This window comes from Chelonia mydas, chromosome 7 (assembly GCF_015237465.2).
Source record: "Chelonia mydas isolate rCheMyd1 chromosome 7, rCheMyd1.pri.v2, whole genome shotgun sequence".
NCBI classification, from domain to species: domain Eukaryota; kingdom Metazoa; phylum Chordata; order Testudines; family Cheloniidae; genus Chelonia; species Chelonia mydas.
In genome coordinates this window covers 1878260-1895750 of record NC_057853.1, presented here as the reverse complement: position 1 = coordinate 1895750, position 17491 = coordinate 1878260, and the positions used below count along the sequence as shown (strand labels likewise).

The window sequence follows — 17491 nt, the reverse complement described above, 5'->3', positions numbered from 1 at the left end:
ATTAGCAACACAAGCAAGAATTTTTTAAGTATAATTTTACCCTGACTGTGGCTTTAAATTATTACACCATTTAGAGAAAAACGATCTATTTAAACTAGGAAGTTAAATAGCAACCATGCAGAGTGTCTTGTAGCTTTTAAACATCCAGTAGTACATGCTAACCCTATAAATGAAATAACCCTTGACACACTGAATGCTTTCTGCCATTTTACAAGATTTCTTAGTTTGTTTCAAAGTCATGTTTGGATATAATCAGAAAAGATGAAAAGTTTTTCAGCCATGACCTTTAAACAAAAACAGAATTAGCCACTGAGTCATTTCTCAGATAGCATAGTAAATTAATCCCTTTCAACGTTTAAAAAGTTGTTTTCACATAGGATTTACTTTCCATGATACAGCACAGCAATTTAGATATTCAGTTTCATTGGGACTTTAGAGGAAGTTGTTGACCAAGTGAGGTAACTGGGATTTTGCACGCAATAGTAAAAGTACACCCTTCACGGTGGACTAGAAAATTGCAATTGAGGCCGCACGCGTTTTTATTGGAATTTCTAAACCAGGATTCAAAAGGTAGCAAACCTAAACCGAATTTTCAGAAGACCTTAGCCCGTGGAACTCATAGTCAGAGATACTGCTGAGGTCAAGAATTTAACAGGACTCAAGAAAGGAGTGCCCATTTCTATGGGATAATGAAAACATGCATGGAGTCAATATTTAGGATTAAAATTAAAACAACCAAGAGTTTGAAAGAGATACAAACACTCCAGCTTTGGGACATGAGACAATCTCATTGACAGGGGCTCGGAAGAAACTTCCCATATGAGCGGGTTGTGACAGGTTTCGCTCAGGGTGCCACTGGAGGTCGGGTACCACTGAGCCCACCTGACACACCAGACTGGGCTCCCTTTAACTAACTGTACTGCTGTGACAAGCTGCAGACCCACTCCCAGTCTCACTCTTTCACCAGCATACATAGAGGTAGGGACACATCCAGCTGTTGTAACATGCAAACAGGCTTTCTGACTAGCCCCTGCATGGGATGGCTTCAGCTAAGGAACTGCCCAGATACTCAAGTGAACCTCCCCCCACCCATCGGAGCGCAAACCCAAAATACACCATCTTGCGCTGCACAGAGAACTGTACAGCGTAAGCTCATGAAATTCACTCCCTCCCTCAATGTGGAGAGAGATATGCAACAGCTTCCCTCCCCCCCCGCCCAGTTATGAATTCCACACACTGGGTTAAGACAAAACAAAACAAGTTTATTAACTACAAAAGGTAGATTTTAAGTGATTATAAGGGATAGCAAACAGATCAAAGTAGATTACGTAGCAAATGAAACAAACACGCAAGCTAAGGTTAATATACTAAAGAAACTGGTTAAAACTAGCAAATTCTCACCCTAAATGTTGTTTTAGGCAGATTGCAGAGGTTCTTGAAGGCCAGCTGCTCTTGCTTGCAGCTTAAAACTCCAGGTGTTTCTTCCACAGGCCAGACACCTTCTAGCCTGGGTTCAGTCCTTTCTTCCCCAGTTCAGTCTTAGGTGTTTTTTTTGGCAGTGAACTTGGGTAGGGAGACAGTGAAGAACGAACCACATTGAGGTCACTCCCCTGCCTTAAATAGCTTTTGCATATAGCAAAACTTAGTTTCTAAACTTAGTTCCCACGCCAGTCAGTGACAAAACACTGGTATTCAAAGATGGATTCTTCTAAGGCCTATTGTTCTTCCTAATGGTCCTTTCCAGCCAGCAATCTAGACTGATTGCATTCTGTCTAGTGCGCATTCCCCAGGTGTACGCACATTTGTAATAGCTGCACAGACAATATTCCTAACTTCAGATACAAAAATGATACAAACATGCAAATAGGATTATCATATTCAGTAAATCATAACCTTTCCAATGGTATCTCACATGACCCATCTTGCTTAAAATACATCTTAGTTATGTAATAATCACATCATAACAATATTTCTATGAAAAATATGGGGATGTAGCGTCACACAGGTTATTTCAGAATTACCTAGTACAGCATTTCCTGCAGCTGGTACTGGCTATTGTCAGAGGCCAAGATCCAGCAAAGTATTTAAGCACCTCATCACTAGTCACTACTCAGGTGCTTAAAGTCAAGCATATACTTAAATGCTTCTCTGAATCGGGGCCAGAGCTAGGATACTGGATGAGCCATTCGATATATTACGTTTATCTCAATATACTGAAAGCTCTGTGTCCCTGAGGAAGTCTTAACACGTGTAGATTTACAGACATTTTGAAACCAACATGGTATTTGACCCATTGCTTAGTTCTTTGTTTATATGATGGCATTGTTACGAATTACACCTGGTAGGACACGCACACAAGTGCTACGAATTATACCTGATAGGTCACGCACAGTTCGAATCTAGGCTGAGGCACAGAAATAAATTCCACAACTGCAGAGTTCCCAAAAGACACTAAGTTTATTACGCTCGAGCGTGGTGCCCCCCTGCTAGCCAGGAGGGGACCCTGAATGCAGATTATACAAAGGTTATATACCTTTTAGCAAAGCATGTTGCCCTCGTGCATCGGAAACCTTAGCCAATAAACAAACCCTTGTCTTATCTACCACCTATCCCTGCTTGGTGCATTCCTTGTGCTATACCAGTATGTTAATTACACAGCATGGTCCTAAAGCCATGCATCAGTAACTTTTATTATCAGGATGGGAGGCCTCACATCAAGGCCAAGAGACAGGGAGTCAGAGACTGACAAAAACCAGATACTGGGAATCAAGGCAGGCTGGAGACAAGGAGGAGGATTTTCACAGGGATTCAGTATCTAAGGATCACTCCTCCTGGTGTATGATGTGCTGGCATTTAAACAATGGTGGGCCCCAAACCAAAATGGAGTCACATGTGCTAACTTTTCCTTAACAGCATTATCCATCGCTTGTTGAGATCCTATTTTTTAAGCAGCTTTTCTAACAAGTAAATATAATTTGGAGGCATATTATTGTAATTCCACTTTAATTTCCTCCATTTATTTTTCAAAGGCACTAAAACCAGAACTTCATCATTTTGTGAGGGAAATAAACATTGTAATTTTAAAAAATAAATCCTCTTATCAAATTCTTTTTTCAATTAGTAATGCTGTTTAAAAGCTTTGTAAGATTAAATCTCTTAGATAACTATTTTACCAGTGGCAGCAGTATCAAGCAGTGAATTTCTAATACAATGATTAAGATTTGCATTTCATTAAAATGGCAGTGTCACTGCTTTTAATTGTGTGGGGGCAAGATGCGATTGCCATGTAAAATACCATCTAGAAGTGAAACATACCCCTGTGCTGAGGGCCAGCACAAGTCTGGGAACCACTTAAGCCCATCAGGCCACCTTAAGGCACAAGCTGCAGGGCCTGCTGCTTAAGTGCATCACATAAGATTCAATCCTGAGTCAGGGACCAATCCACGGAGGTGCCAAGCACCTTCAACTGCCATTGACCCCAACGGATGGGGAGAAGGCTCGGCACAATGGACAATCTGCCTCTCACAAATTAAGGTATATTGGCCAATAATCTCTCCCCCAAACCAGGAACATTAGTTCCTAAATCACCAGGTTTCTTCACACTACAGTAAATACCCATCAGCAAATATGAAATTGTTTTCCCCCATTCGGCCCCTGCAAAGTGGGAAGGATTTCGTTAACCCTGCAGTGAGTGTGGCCCATTTGCTTCCCTAGGAGTGATGCAGTCCCACTAGTGGATGCTTTCGACTTCACTGACGAAAGTTTAAATTCTGCGCTTGGCTGTTATGACGGACATATCTACCAACGGCTTTACGAGTGGGCTCAAAAATCCCCAACCAACCAACAGGTAAGGACAGTGGCCTACAAACTACCGGCACCCACACATTAGCTTAGGCACACATTATTTAGACATATAACATTCAAGGCTGAAAAATGGAAAACAGCCAGGAGAAAGCAAGTGGACTGACAGGTTGGAATTTTGAGGCCAGAAGCTAAAAACAACAGTGTGTTCCTTGGAACGGAGTATTGACTTGTGCCAATTACATGCATGGCTCAGAATCTGAGAGTTTAATGACTGAGGCTCTGCTCAAGCAATCAACTCCACGTGGATGGATCTGTACTGACATCAGTTGGGCACTGCACAGCCACACGTCCGTCTATAAAGAGCTGCTCAAGCAGGACATCAGAGCCACATCTGCCCTTGTTCCATGAGCAGAACAACCAGTAAGAAGCATGGTTTGGTTCTGGTGCAGTAATCGGAACCTTATAAGTTTAGACCTGCCTGTGCACTGTTTGTTCAGTGAATTCACCGTTCGCAGAAGGCATTGGCCTGACACTGCTAGAGCCTGAAATCCAGTTTAAGCACATAATAGGTACAGCATAGTAGCGCCACTGCATAATTCTCCATACTACTGTGCCAGTCTGCCACTGCCCTTTTCTGAAGGAAATGCCCTGTAAGTGGGGACCGGGTTTGGCCAGGCCCTTTCATTCCTTGGCAGTCTCAGCAGAGGCCTACGAGTACCATTTAAAAAGGTGTCTTGTCATGAGCCCTGCTGCAACAAGACCACCCTAAAACCCATCAGATGGTCTTTCAGTCACTGGTGACCAGGACCGGATCTGAACAGGCAATCTAGAGGTCTGGGGCTCTATCTCCTATTACAGTAGCCAGAGCTGTCCAGCTCTCTGGCTGGAACATTATTTTTTATTTATAGCTCTGAACTACCACTGTGAAAAGGCAAACAACATGCACAAAATCTATATATGTACAATTTAACACCATGGAAAGATATGATAGTTACACACTCTGTATTAACAGGCTGCATATTCACAGGTACTTTTATCACTACTTATCAATAAGTATGTTTATGTTTAAGCAGTAGAGGGTATAAGTTTTAAACAAGGTAACCTCCCTCTTCCCCCACCCACACACTGTATTCTTAGCACACTGCCTTCATTTCTAACATCACATTAACGGTGAGTTAACATCACTGTTCATGCTACATTGGGGTTTCTTTTTTAATTTAAAAACACAGCTCACCTACTTAAACAAGATTTTACCTTAGTATTTTTCCCAGCAAACCAGGTACCACTAGCAAATTTTACAAATGAATGCACAATTTGCAGTTTGCCTTTGGTGAATATTCAAGTTAAAAATGTGCTTTCCAAAATTAAATGCTTTGCATCCTCATTTCGATGAGCAGCATTGCATATTAACAATGTTGGGGGATCCCAGGTACCGGGTTGGGGGGCATTACACACTACTGTAGCATATTTTTAAAAAATTACACTTCAAAGATCATTCTGAGTTATTGAGAAATCACTGTTTCTCCTTAGTCACTGCTGATACCTTCCTATACGCTCCCTCTTCCACAGGTGAGCCGGGCCTATGCAAGTTACCTGAAACCACTTTTTCAGAGTGCTCCATCAAAACTATAAAGATCAACAGCTGCTTGGGACACAGACAACATCTTCTTTGGTTCCATGTATGGTGCACTAGTTAGCACACTGCCAGTGTTTTATAAATAATCATAAAGAGTAACACAGAACAGTTCACTGTACTGTCTGCAAAGATCAACTGGAATTCTTAGTCATTTACATTTAAGAATGGAAGAAAGCCAAACAGGTTTCAGCTATGTCTGTGGTTATACAGAGTTCCATTAGGAACTTACCTATTTTATTTATTTTTTTTTTAAATATGTTCACAGTAGCTGCATAAGCTGCCATATTTAGCAGTCCGATTCTCAATGTTTTATTACATTCAGGTTAAAAATAATTACTTTCTTGCTGCCTGGGACATAAGTTTGTTGAGCCCATAAAATGCATTGCACAGAATCAAGGAACTTAAGTTAACAAAAGTAATGTAAAGTCACAGCCATAGGTTCTGAAACCAGCTGCTTAGATTAAAAGCGCTGTTAAAATGTAAACTCTTTGGGCCAGGGGACAGAATTCCTCCTTGTATCTTGTTGAGCAGTGAGCACTATCTGCACTTAAATAACCAATCGAAACTCACACAGTATGTGCCAGCTTCAACTTGTGAAAATGATCTATTATGATGAAAGTTGCCGATACCCTTTCTGTAAACTTCAGCCTCCAACAGGGGTGTGTGATTTAGGGTTTGCTTATTAAATGGGTCTATGGTTATCAAGTAAAAAGAACAGATATCTTCTATTCGGGGATTAAACCAAGCATTACATTGCAAATAAATGAAGAAATGTTGTGAACTACTTATTTCACGATTTTCTTGTACTGTTGCAAACAAACTATTTTACAGGGGTCATATATTGTGGTTTGCCTGGCAAGAAACAGAAACTGCTTGCTGGAGCTTCCTCAGTTCACCCTAAGAGCAGCCTTTTCCTATCTGAATAAAATAAAAATCACTTCATGCTAACAAACAAAACAAAAAAACCCATCCCCTAAGCACCAATAAGAAGGGAGGTGAAGATAGGACCAAAGAAAAACATGGCACTGAGAAAGGTCTCCACGGTCAGAGAATTGTGAATGAGCCAAGCTGAATAAGAAGTGCATACCCACTGCCAAGTCCATGAACTCTAAGGGTATAGTTACACTGCAATAAAACACCTGTAACTGCCCCATGTCAGCTGACTCGGGTTTGCGGGGCTATAAGACTGCAGCGTAGACGTTCAGGCTCAGTCTGCAGCCTGGGCTCCCTCCCTTTGCAGTATCACAGAGCCCAAGCATGGACATCTACACAGCAATTTTGTAGCCCCACAGCCCAAGCCCTGTGAGTCAGCTGACATGGACCAGCTGTGGGTGTTTTATTGCAGTGTAGACATACCCTAAGCCCAACCAAAAAGTTGCTAAAGTGGTAGCCCAGGCTGCAAAGCCCAGGCTCTCTCTGACCATCCTCGGGATGCTGGGGTCCATACTGGCCAGAGCAGTTAGACCAGGTAAATAGGAAGTTTATATACCTAGAGATGATCATGAATTATTTAAGGCAGACAGAAACATTACAACCTAGAAAGAGGAGTAAGCAGAATTGCATTGGCCTAGTCACTCAAAGCAGAAACCAAGTTTATTTATTTCAGTGTCTTCTAACTTTGATTCCTGTTTGTTAGTATCTTTTATGCATAATTCTACAGAATGCATAAAAGAGGCAGGAGCACTGTCTAGGGAACTGGGAGATAAGAATGCGGAGCCAGAGTCCCATTCACTTCAACAAAAGCAGCCCTGTGCAGGGTGATGAGAGCTCTGAGACGTGCTGGCAATTGATTTGATGAATATTTTGAAACCGGATAATGTTTCCCACGAGGTTATAGTTATTCAGACTCTAGATGTACCCTGGATTAGCATCCTTTAACTAGCATTAGTCCTTTCCAACTTCCCATTAGTCAAAATATATAACTTCCCCTCTTAATTTTCAATTTGGAAATTATCCCTATGGAAATATGATGATACAAGGTCCACTAAATTGAATGTTAAGAGTGAGCTAATATTCCTATGCACCAGAATAGGGAAAGTAGTAGCCTGTCCAGTTTCACTTTCCTGTATTGATATACCTTACTCCCCTCTTTTTCCCAGAATAAATTAGTAGGAGAAGACAAAAAATACAAGCTTTATTTCCATATTTGACATTTTTATTAGCTTCTTGCTGGCAGGCATTACACTTGGGAATAATATTGCACCAGGCATTAAAAGTATGAATTCTACCACAGGGATATTTTGCATTCAGAATCCAGTATAAATATTTCTAATCACATTTTCATGGCTACAGATATTTGGTTGCTTGATTTATATGCATAGAAAAACAGTTGTCATAACTGTAAAAAGCCATACTTAACAAGTACTTTAGAAGGGTAGGATTTGTTTTCCTAAAATATTACAATACTGTTTATTGATTTAGAAACTAGGTTAGTTTACATGATGCTAGCCTTTCCCCCATCTGCACCTTAAATCCTGTTTGTTCTTTACTCTGAGTGTTTTAGCATTAAATGGATTAGAGACCATTTAAATAGGTGAAGTTAGCACTTTAGGTTGAAAGAGCTGACATAAAATGTCCTACCATACTGATATTTAAGACCCCCTTTTAAAAAAAAAAAAAAAAAAAAAGAAGTGTCTTAACAGTGTGAACAGGCACATGCATATCTTTTTCTGGACAAGACAAAAAACAGATTTGCTAGAGCATGTAACTTCTCCAGTCCTTAATGCTTATTAATAAATAGTCTCATAAAAAAGCCCATGCTGTTGCTTTAGTCAAAACCAGATTCTCTCAGGTATGCTGTTCCAGGAAGTTGTGTGTAACCACTGAAATGACATCTGTGGAGTCATACATCAGTCATCCGTTTTCCGAGCCAGTCTACAGAAAGTCCAGTTGTGCTCCACTGTATTTTCATTGGCCCGCTCGCTCATATGGTGAACTCTTGTATTTCTGATAGAGAAACCTTGTTTTGTAATGTACTCCATCAGATGGACTCTGAGGGAAACTTCCTGGTGGTAATCACATGGCCCAAAAGTAAAGGAAACTTGGCAGTCTCTTGTGTCCATCATGTGCTTATTCCACTTGGTAAAGTGGTTTGAAATGCCTTCCAGTAATGAATGGACCTTAGTTGTGATGGTTAACTGTGTTATGATTACTGCCACTGGATTGGAGTACTTGGAAAGTTTCCGTGTGCTGGACAGCTCCACTACTTCCTCAAAGGTATCCACAGGATACAAAGGCTTGGGGTCATTAAGACACTGGATTAGGGGTTCAATTTGATAAAAATCTGCTTCTTTTCGAAGCAAGTCAAATTCCTTGAAGTCCAGTGGCAAAGTCAACTCTGAAGTCCTTAAAAAGTTAAGAACATACCGGAAAAGTGGTCCATCTCGGTCAATGAAGTAATTGCCCTGAGAGTCCCTGGCAGTGGGGAAGTCTCCCCCAAACATAGCCCCAAGCATTGAATCGGGATATCTCGTTAGAGTGGTGAGGGATGTTGTATACAAGTGTCCACCCACATTTATTGTGACTGGATCAGTCATCTAGAAAGAAAGAAATTCCAGAGTTTATCAAACTACCACAAGAGATTTCTTATCACCAACACATGGCAGTTGCTGTGAGAAAGCTGCTGGCTCTAGAAAGAATTGCAACTGTTCAGCTTGAAACCTACCAATGGTGTTATACAGGAATAAATTCAAGAAACCTAGTCATAATCCACACCTGGCAACTTAGAAAGCATATTTTCAAAGTGCTTTACAAGTATTAACTAAAGCCCAGAGCTCACTGTCAAATAACTATTTCATCTTCTGCAAAGTAAATATTTTCTCCATTTTACAGATGAAGAGACTGATGCACAGCGTAAGTGATTTCCCGAAGGTACGAGTCAGAATTCCACCTCTGGCTCCTTGCCTTCACAATATCCCTTTTACTCGAGAAGGAACTAGTTTAGCAGGTACAAAACCTCTTTCCAGAAAAAATGAAAGGATGTAATGTAATTTTAGATCTAGGACCAAGAGCTTCCATTCAAGGTGCAGCTAGGGGACATCATAAAGAAAACTCTATCAGGCAAACAGTACTGCTGTGTAGAGGAGAGGCCAGAGCAGTAGAGCTAGCCTGCAGCTACAGCAGCCAGATCGCACCAAAAAAGGCAGGGGAGAAAAAGGATAGGGCACGATCCTGGGCACTGATTCTGACTGACGGCAGAGGGCCAGCCGGATAGGCAGACAGACAGAAGGGAACAGGATGTTTAGAGAAAGAAGAGAGAAGGGAAAATAAGAGGTGTGTGTCTAGTTTTGTGATGAAAGATGAAGTTTAAGAAGCAAGAATATTTTTCCAAATAAAATGACAGCAAAGTAATTAAAGGAGCAGGAAGGGAGAACATATTTTTTTCAACTTTGTATACCAGAAAGGTGGCTTTCGAGCCCAGTGTCAAATTGTATCTTTTTAGGAGCAATATAGCCCTCTTCTTGCTGTTGTGTTCAATAATTACTACTATGTGGCTGAAGATTAAGAACATGAACTGTCCCAACACACAATATGAAATGAAACATTAAAAACAAACCTATCTGCTTATATTATTTTTACTAAATTCATTTTCTTCACTCAACATTAAACTCTGGGTCTATACACAAGGCCAAGAGATTCGACCTAAAAATCTGGAAAGCCCAATTCTATTTTTCAGCATGCACACATCTTTATATTGGATCACTTACCATATATCCCCAGTCTCCATTATCCATCTGTTCTGTTGTTTGATCTATGGCAGTCTGAGTTTAATTGAAGACTGCTAGGAGGACACACAATTCACCTCCTATTTCCCCCTGCAGGTTGGGAAAAAAGCAAAAAGTGTGGCAGACTGTAAGTACTTACAAGAACAGAGCAGAGTATTTCTAATCAAAGACAGACTTGTGCCATAAACTGGTCTCTTGCATTCAACTACAAAACCAAGCCAGTACAGGTATCTAACAAAGGAGAACTTCCCTATCTGAACCTTCCAGCATATCCTTCACTGTTACTCAACAGACTGCTGTCTCTAGAAGCAACTGGTAATCACTTTGTAGGCTGTCCTAAGCATTCCTGTTTTGTTAAACAATAAGTCTGTCTTTGAAGATGATTGAAACGGAGAAGACGACCACATATTTGACTTGGGCAAAAGAGACATGGTTTAATAAGTAGTCCCAGTTACATGAATCAGAAACTTTATTTACCCACGTATTGAGATGGACTTTCAGCCAAATAGGTGGGTAAATAAAGTTTCTGATTCATGTAACTGGGACTACTTATTAAACCATGTCTCTTTTGCCCAAGTGAAATATGGGGTCGTCTTCTATATCTATAGGTACATACACACACAGATATATAATTATAATTTCAATGGTATTAATCAGCCATTCTGCATAAAATTGTACAGAAACACAAACCCACGAGGCGTCACTGTGTTTAAAAAACAGTGAGAATCTCACTGGAGTTAATGCTTCATTAGAGGGGACTGCAACTTGGCTGCAAGAGTGTGAACCACAAAGTGTGAAGTCAGAGCCCAAGCTGATTTCGCAGCTGCCATAGAAACTTGCAAAGCACTTTACTTTTCAATGCATTTTTATAAATAAATCAGAATACATTTTCAACAATATTCCAACAAGAATGGCTTGAAAAAAAGTTTTAACCATAACTTTCTAAGAGATATCCTCAACAGCGTTCACTCACACAGCCAGGGAAATGACTGCCTCCACTCCAGGAATGATGGGTGAAAGCCTAGTGCCTTGAATTTGCATGAGATCCCTTCTGGCCTTAAAAAAACAAAAACAAAACTCTATAATCTATAAGCAGTTTGGTACAAAAATAATCCTATGAGAGCTTTTTAAAAACAAATACATACAGACATGTTTTACAAGCCCCGTTGTTAGCAAATAAGATCTGCTGCAGTATTCAGTCTCCTTACTGCACTCCAATCGACGATCACCCAGCAAATGAAATCACAAAGCTCTGGCTGAGACAAAACCCTACATTCTTCTGTACCTCTTCCAACTCAGACCCAAAAAGAATCTCCTCTTCTCTTTACTCCCTCGCAAACAGGAGGTCCATATCACCCACTTCAGAAGAATGTGGAATCGTTCAATGCTTTCTGCTCAAAATAGGCCCAGTAGCAGAGCACAATGGCTCTCTCTCAAAAGGTCAGCCAGGCACGTGGAGAACTGTGATATAGCCACAGCACGCACTGCATCTCAGAATGAAAGAGCTTCAGTGTCCAACTCGGCACTATGACGGGGAGGACTGGCCCCACACTGGTACAGCGGTGGTTAATCCTTCCCTCCTAGCGGAGGAAGCCATGCCCAGGCATGCTCCACGTGGAAGTCAGGTATAAAAGCATGCAGAGCTGCTCAGTCAGGGTGGATCACCAGAGGGGAAGGAGGCTTGTTGCTCTCTCCAGCAGAAAAGAGGCTTGCACCCTGAGACGCAAAGGCCAGATGCCGAGAATATGGTGGGAAGTGACCCAGGGAGTTCTTAAAGGGGAATGGTGCTGAGACCGTTCAGGCCGGCGTGTTTTGGGAGGATCCCCACCGGACCACTGGTGAGGAGAACTCGACACTTGCAGGGCCCTGGGTTGGGACCCAGTGGAATGGGTGGGCCCGGGTCCCCCTACCTGGGCCACCCTCCTTTGAGAGGAGCTGGCCCCACACAGTGAGTTATATGGACTCTGGCCACTAGGTGGCATTACCCCACTAGGGGAGAGGAATTAGGTTGACTCTGGCGATTGGGCTGCACTACCCTAGGGGTGCATTGTATGGACTCCGGCTGCTAGGCTGCACTACCCTAATCAGCAAGGGGAAGTAGATGGACTCAGGCCTTTGGGCAAACTACAGAAGGGTTTAGAACACGGACTTGGGCGTAGAGAGACTGCTCCCTCCCTCCCCCCGACCAAAGTGGCTGACAAGGTACTAGCACCTTTTGCACATTATGAAAAGCAAGCCGGTTAAATATGACTAATCACATCGGAGTCCCATAGTGACACAGTGCAGGGGGAGAGCACCGCAGGGTAGCGTAGTAGCAAATGAATGCTGATCTAAAAGGTGGGAACAACCTTAGAACACCACCTTGACTGCCATATACTAGAATGCATTTTATCCACAGTAAAGGAATTAGTGGTCCAGAAGACAAGCCTTCACAGCTTTTATTTGCTGTTAAGAACCTTCAACCTGAGCACACAGTGCAACACGCAGCTGCATTACAACAGGGAGAAAGAGCGGGGAGGGTTTCTGATCAATTCCCCATTAACAACGCTGGAGAGGAGCAGCACTCAGACTTGTGGTAACAGTGAGCATCAAGGCCAGCTGGCTACTTAAACTGCACAACAAACAACGGGAAAAGAGATCCTCCTGTCTCCGAAGTAGGTGTGAAGCCGCACTAACATTTTAAAAAGGAAGAGGAAGACAGTACATGCTCACCGACATAATAGATTTTCTTTTTCAAATTTTCATTACGTAGCCAATGCCAGTCAACTGCAACCTTCCAAACCCTGGGAATTGATTAAATCAAGTAAAAGCTACCCTTTTGGGTGATCATAAAGGGAAAGAAATAGATTACATATTCCTGTCTGTACCATGGTAAAAGGCTTCACTTGATCACAGCACTGCTATGTAACACCAGGGTGAATAATGTATGAAAGCAATTAGCTCAGACAAGCCCACGTGTCAAATAAATAATTAAATAAAGGGCATCCAATAAGCTACATTGATTTTGTGTAGTATTTGAAAGTCACCAGACATACAGAAATCTGCTTAGGCAAAGATAATATTAAAGTGAGGAGCACATTAGAAATACTCGAATGCAGTACTAAAACTGCATCACATTGTAAGTTCAAATGCCACGTGCTTCAGAAACAATTAACTTTCCCTATCAGAATTAGCCTGGAAGTTTCTAGGTTCCTCTTTTAGGCAGCTGTGTGTATACTAATTATTTATTCTGGTCAGGTACAACTCAAGCATCATGAATATCTAGAGGCAGACTAGAATGGAGAGGGAAGCCTTTGACAGCTCTGCCTTTCAACCAATGCATTGAATTATTTTAGTTAAAGGGATTTATCTTAAAAGATTCTGTGGTTAACTTATCTACAACTAAAGAGAATGAATATTCTCTCGGGGTTAAAATCAGCAAGCTAGCATAAGACTCCACTTAAGCCCTATTTAGCCCACAGCCATTTCCCCCACTCTTGTGCAGAATGTTGACCACATAATAAAACGTTAATTGAGCGCCATCATTTTGAGGCTGATTTTAGGGCATCTAAAGAAAACTGTCCTCAATAAGCTTTTTTGGGGAAGATATACAGCACTAGAACAGTTAAGCACGCTTGCCATTTTACCTCAGCAATGTCAAAAAAACAAAACAAAAAAAACCCAAACGAATAGTAGAAAGCAAGTGACTGATGACAAGTGGCCGTTTGATGAATGATCAGTGATCCCAGTATATCAAATCTGTGTGATCCCATTTATATCAGTGCAGCTTCTGTAAATGTTGTTTAATATTTCATGACTCTAGAGATCTACTATACTACCTTACTATCAGGCATAGCGCTTATTACAGTCATTAGTCCCATTACTTCAATGGAGCTGGGGGGCAGGGAGGTAGAGACAGTACAAATTATAATCCGAGCCATCTGAGCATTCTCATGTGTACCATCCACACTGTGGATGAAGGTTCAAGCCAGATTGGAAGAGATTTGACCCAGTAGGGTTCTCAAGCTTTCTCACTGTGTGGATCCCATTTTAGAAGAGAGTGTGCCCTGTTCCAACTTCACCCCAATAATACAATGTTAGGAAAGCGTTTCTTATCTTTAGCTATCTTTTCCTGCAATTTATCAGCTAGACTAGAGGACAGCCAGCACCATGTGACCTGCCAGCTGTCTGCAGACCAACTGTCCCCAGACAACTGCTTTGGAGCCTACAGCTTACTCATTTCTCTCCAATAAATCAACTAAAAGTCACTCCTAGTTCCAGTCTTTAACGGTTACTCCAGTATCAAAATATTAATCTTGGCTGTGTGCCTTCGGTAGGTACCTTGCCTTTCTAGATCATTCAAGAATTTATAGACATCTTAAAGATGGTGGTTTAAAAATCAAAGGTTGCAAAGCTCGCACTCCCACTACACGGTTAAACACATTTCGCTATTCAAGCTGCTCCCAGAGAGCCACTTAAGATAGGTCACTGTCTTTGGCATTCAGACATATATAGATGAAACAAATGTCCTAGCTCCAAGTATAGATAGTTACACTTGTCCTGAATTGCTCTGCTCCTCAGCTGAGAACAGAGTTTGAGAGATAATATTTTCATAGAAAATGGATGGAAGAAATTTAAGGCAGTCACTTGAATTAAAAAAAACCAAGCTGGCACAAGAAGTAGCTACATTTGCAAACACAATGGAAATGTAATCATAGCACAGCATTATTCTTAACTAGAATATTGATGACTTGACTTTTTCCTTAATTCAACCCCCTTCAAGGGTTGTAACTCAGCTGCTTTGCTTTACTCCACAATGAATCATGGTTTATACATTTCCAGAACCAATTTTTTTTCTAAAATAGGGTTACAGACCATCAATATTTCTCTTTCTTGCTATTTAACTTTAAACAAGAAAACAAAATTCACACACAATAGGTGGTCTTAATGTTTTCATCTCTGCATGCTTAATTGCTTTATTACAATTTACAGCACCCTCAACTCTTGACGGAGAGAGCTTTATGAAACATTTTTTGTCAAAAAAAAAAAAAAAAAAAACCAAAGGCTGCGTTCAGACCTTTTCTTTTAGCTACAAAATTTTCCATTTCAAAAAGGTGTTATTAGAGGAGGTCTGGGAACCAATGGATAAACTGAACAGTAAAAAGTCACCAGGAGGAGATGGGATTCTGAAGGAAGTCAAATGTGAAGCTGCAGAAGGACGAACTGCACTCTCCCCAGCCTATCATTTACATCAGCTCCTGTGCCAGATGGCTGGAGGACAGAGCTAAGGCCACACCAGTTTTTAAAAGAGGCTCCAGGGGCGATCCTGGCAATTACAGGCCAGTCAGCCGACCCCTTGAAACCGCAGCAAAGAACAGACTGATCGGACCCAGGGGCGAACACGATTTGCTGGGGAAGGGGCCGCCTGGAAAGGGAAATCAGGCCTCCCCCGGGGGGGGGGGGGGGGCAGCCTGCGAGAAGTAGCCCTGGCTTCCCCTGGGGCCCAGGGAGACCCGGGCTGCCCAGGGGCGCGGCTGGGAGCTTTTCCCCCCGCGGGGCGCAGGGACGAGCCCCCCCCCCCCCAGGGTAAAACCGACACCTGCCCCCGGCGCTTCTCCCGAGCTCTGCGACACAAGCCTCCCGGGGCCGCCCAGCAGGCGTCCGGCCCCTCTCCCGCGCCCCCGCGCCGGGGACGGGACCCAGGCGTCCGGCCCCTCCCAGCGCCGGGGACGGGACCCAGGCGTCCGGCCCCTCCCCCGCGCCCCAGCGCCGGGGACGGGACCCAGGCGTCCGGCCCCTCCCAGCGCCGGGGACGGGACCCAGGCGTCCGGCCCCTCCCCCGCGCCGGGGACGGGACCCAGGCGTCCGGCCCCACTCACCGGCTGCGCTCGCGGCTCCCGGGCTGCGGAGAGGCCGGCGACCGCAGCGGGGACAACCGAGCGCGAACCCCCCGTTCCTGCCGCGCGGCCCTGACTCCGCCCCCGGCCCCGCCCCGCGCCCGGGCCCCGCCCCCGGCCCCGCCCCCGCTGCCGGGGCCCGGCGGAACTCGGCTCCGCGGGGCGGGTCTGGAGCCTCGACCCGCTGCCGCCTTCGCCGCCCCTGGCCCCGCCGGGCTGCGCGCTTCCCCCGCCGCTCGCAAGGCACGCGGGGAGCCGGCGCGGCCGCGCGTCCTCCGGTCCCGTCAAATCCCCCCTGCAAAGAGGCTGGCTCGCCCCTGGGGGCCGGAGCAGGGCGTCGCGTGGGGGTGCGGAGAGCCCCTGGCCCAAAGTGTGTGAGGGGCCGCCTCAAGCCCGGGGGTGCAGCGGCAGCCGCCCCCGCCCCCCGGTGCCAGCCCCTCTCCCGCCTGCAGCAATTCGTATGGCACCGCTGGGTTTCTGCTCAACAGCCTCTGGCAAGGAGTTCCACGGGTTGACAGTGCCTTGTGCGAAGGAAGACTGCCTTGTGTTTGTTTTCAGCCTGCTGCCTCTTAATTTCATTGGGTGCCCCCTAGTTCCTGTGTTAGGAGAAGGCGTAAATAACACTTCCTTATTTACTTTCTCCACACCAGGCATGATTTTATAGACCTCAATCATATCCCCCCTTAGTCGTCTCTTTTCCAAGCTGAAAAGTCCCAGATTTATTATCTCTCCTCATACAGAAGCTGTTGCATACCCCTCCTCAGTTTTGTTGCCGTTTACTGAACCTTTTCCAATTCCAATAGATCTTTTTTGAGACTGGGCGAGCACATCTGCAGGCAGCATTCAAGATGTGGGTGTATCATGGATTTCTATAGATGCAACAGATATTTTCTGTCTTGTTATCAGAGAACTATCCACAATGACTCCAAGATCTCTTTTTTCAGTGGTAACAGCTAATTTAGACCCCATCATTTTATATGTATAGTTGGGATTATGTTTTCCAATGTGCATTACTTTATCAACATTGAATTTCATCTGCCATTTTGTTATCCAGTTTTGAGAGATCCTTTTGTAGCTCTTCGCAGTCTGCCTGGGATTTAACTGTTTTGAGTAGTTTTGTATCATTTGCAAATTTTGCCACCTCACTGTTTACCCTCTTTTCCAGATCATTTATGAATATGTTGAACAGCAATGGTCCCAGTACAGACCCCTGGGGGACACCACTATTTACCTTTCTCCATTCTGAAAACTGACCATTTATTCCTACTCTGTGTTTCCTATCTTTTAACTGAGTTACCAATCCATGAGAGGTACCGTCCCTCTTATCCCATGACAGCTTACTTTGCTTAAGAGCCTTTGGCAATGGACCTTGTTAAAGGCTTTCTGAATACCTAAGTACACTATGTCCACTGGATCCCCCTTGTCTACATGCTTATTGACCCCCTCAAAGA

General features: G+C 43.5%; 2 protein-coding genes across 11 annotated transcripts in view; one reads left to right on the top strand and one right to left on the bottom strand.

Moving 5' to 3' along the window:
• ACOX2 (acyl-CoA oxidase 2) overlaps nt 1-6221 on the top strand; it is a 31341-nt gene extending 25120 nt beyond the window's left edge. The window contains exons 14-15 of the mRNA XM_027828273.3: nt 3715-3847; nt 5374-6221. Of these exons, the coding sequence (XP_027684074.2) occupies nt 3715-3847; nt 5374-5436 (196 nt within the window). The 3' untranslated portion in view covers nt 5437-6221. The remainder of the gene's footprint in view (nt 1-3714; nt 3848-5373) is intronic.
• Nucleotides 6222-7573: 1352 nt separating this feature from the next.
• On the bottom strand, nt 7574-16131 carry KCTD6 (potassium channel tetramerization domain containing 6). 10 transcript variants are annotated; one of them, XM_037904598.2, is made up of 4 exons: nt 16023-16109; nt 11138-11220; nt 10147-10254; nt 7574-8976 (listed from the first exon to the last, which is right to left on the bottom strand). In XM_037904598.2, exons 3-4 carry the CDS (start codon nt 10171-10173, stop codon nt 8290-8292), a joined length of 714 nt encoding a protein of 237 aa, XP_037760526.1. In that variant the 5' UTR covers nt 10174-10254; nt 11138-11220; nt 16023-16109; the 3' UTR covers nt 7574-8289. The 10 variants fall into 10 exon arrangements, with proteins under 10 accessions (XP_037760526.1, XP_043407968.1, XP_037760524.1 ...); XM_043552033.1 differs by lacking the exons at nt 11138-11220; nt 16023-16109 and adding exons at nt 12877-12979; nt 15077-15861; XM_037904596.2 differs by lacking the exon at nt 16023-16109 and adding an exon at nt 11310-15860.
• Nucleotides 16132-17491: the final 1360 nt, after the last annotated feature.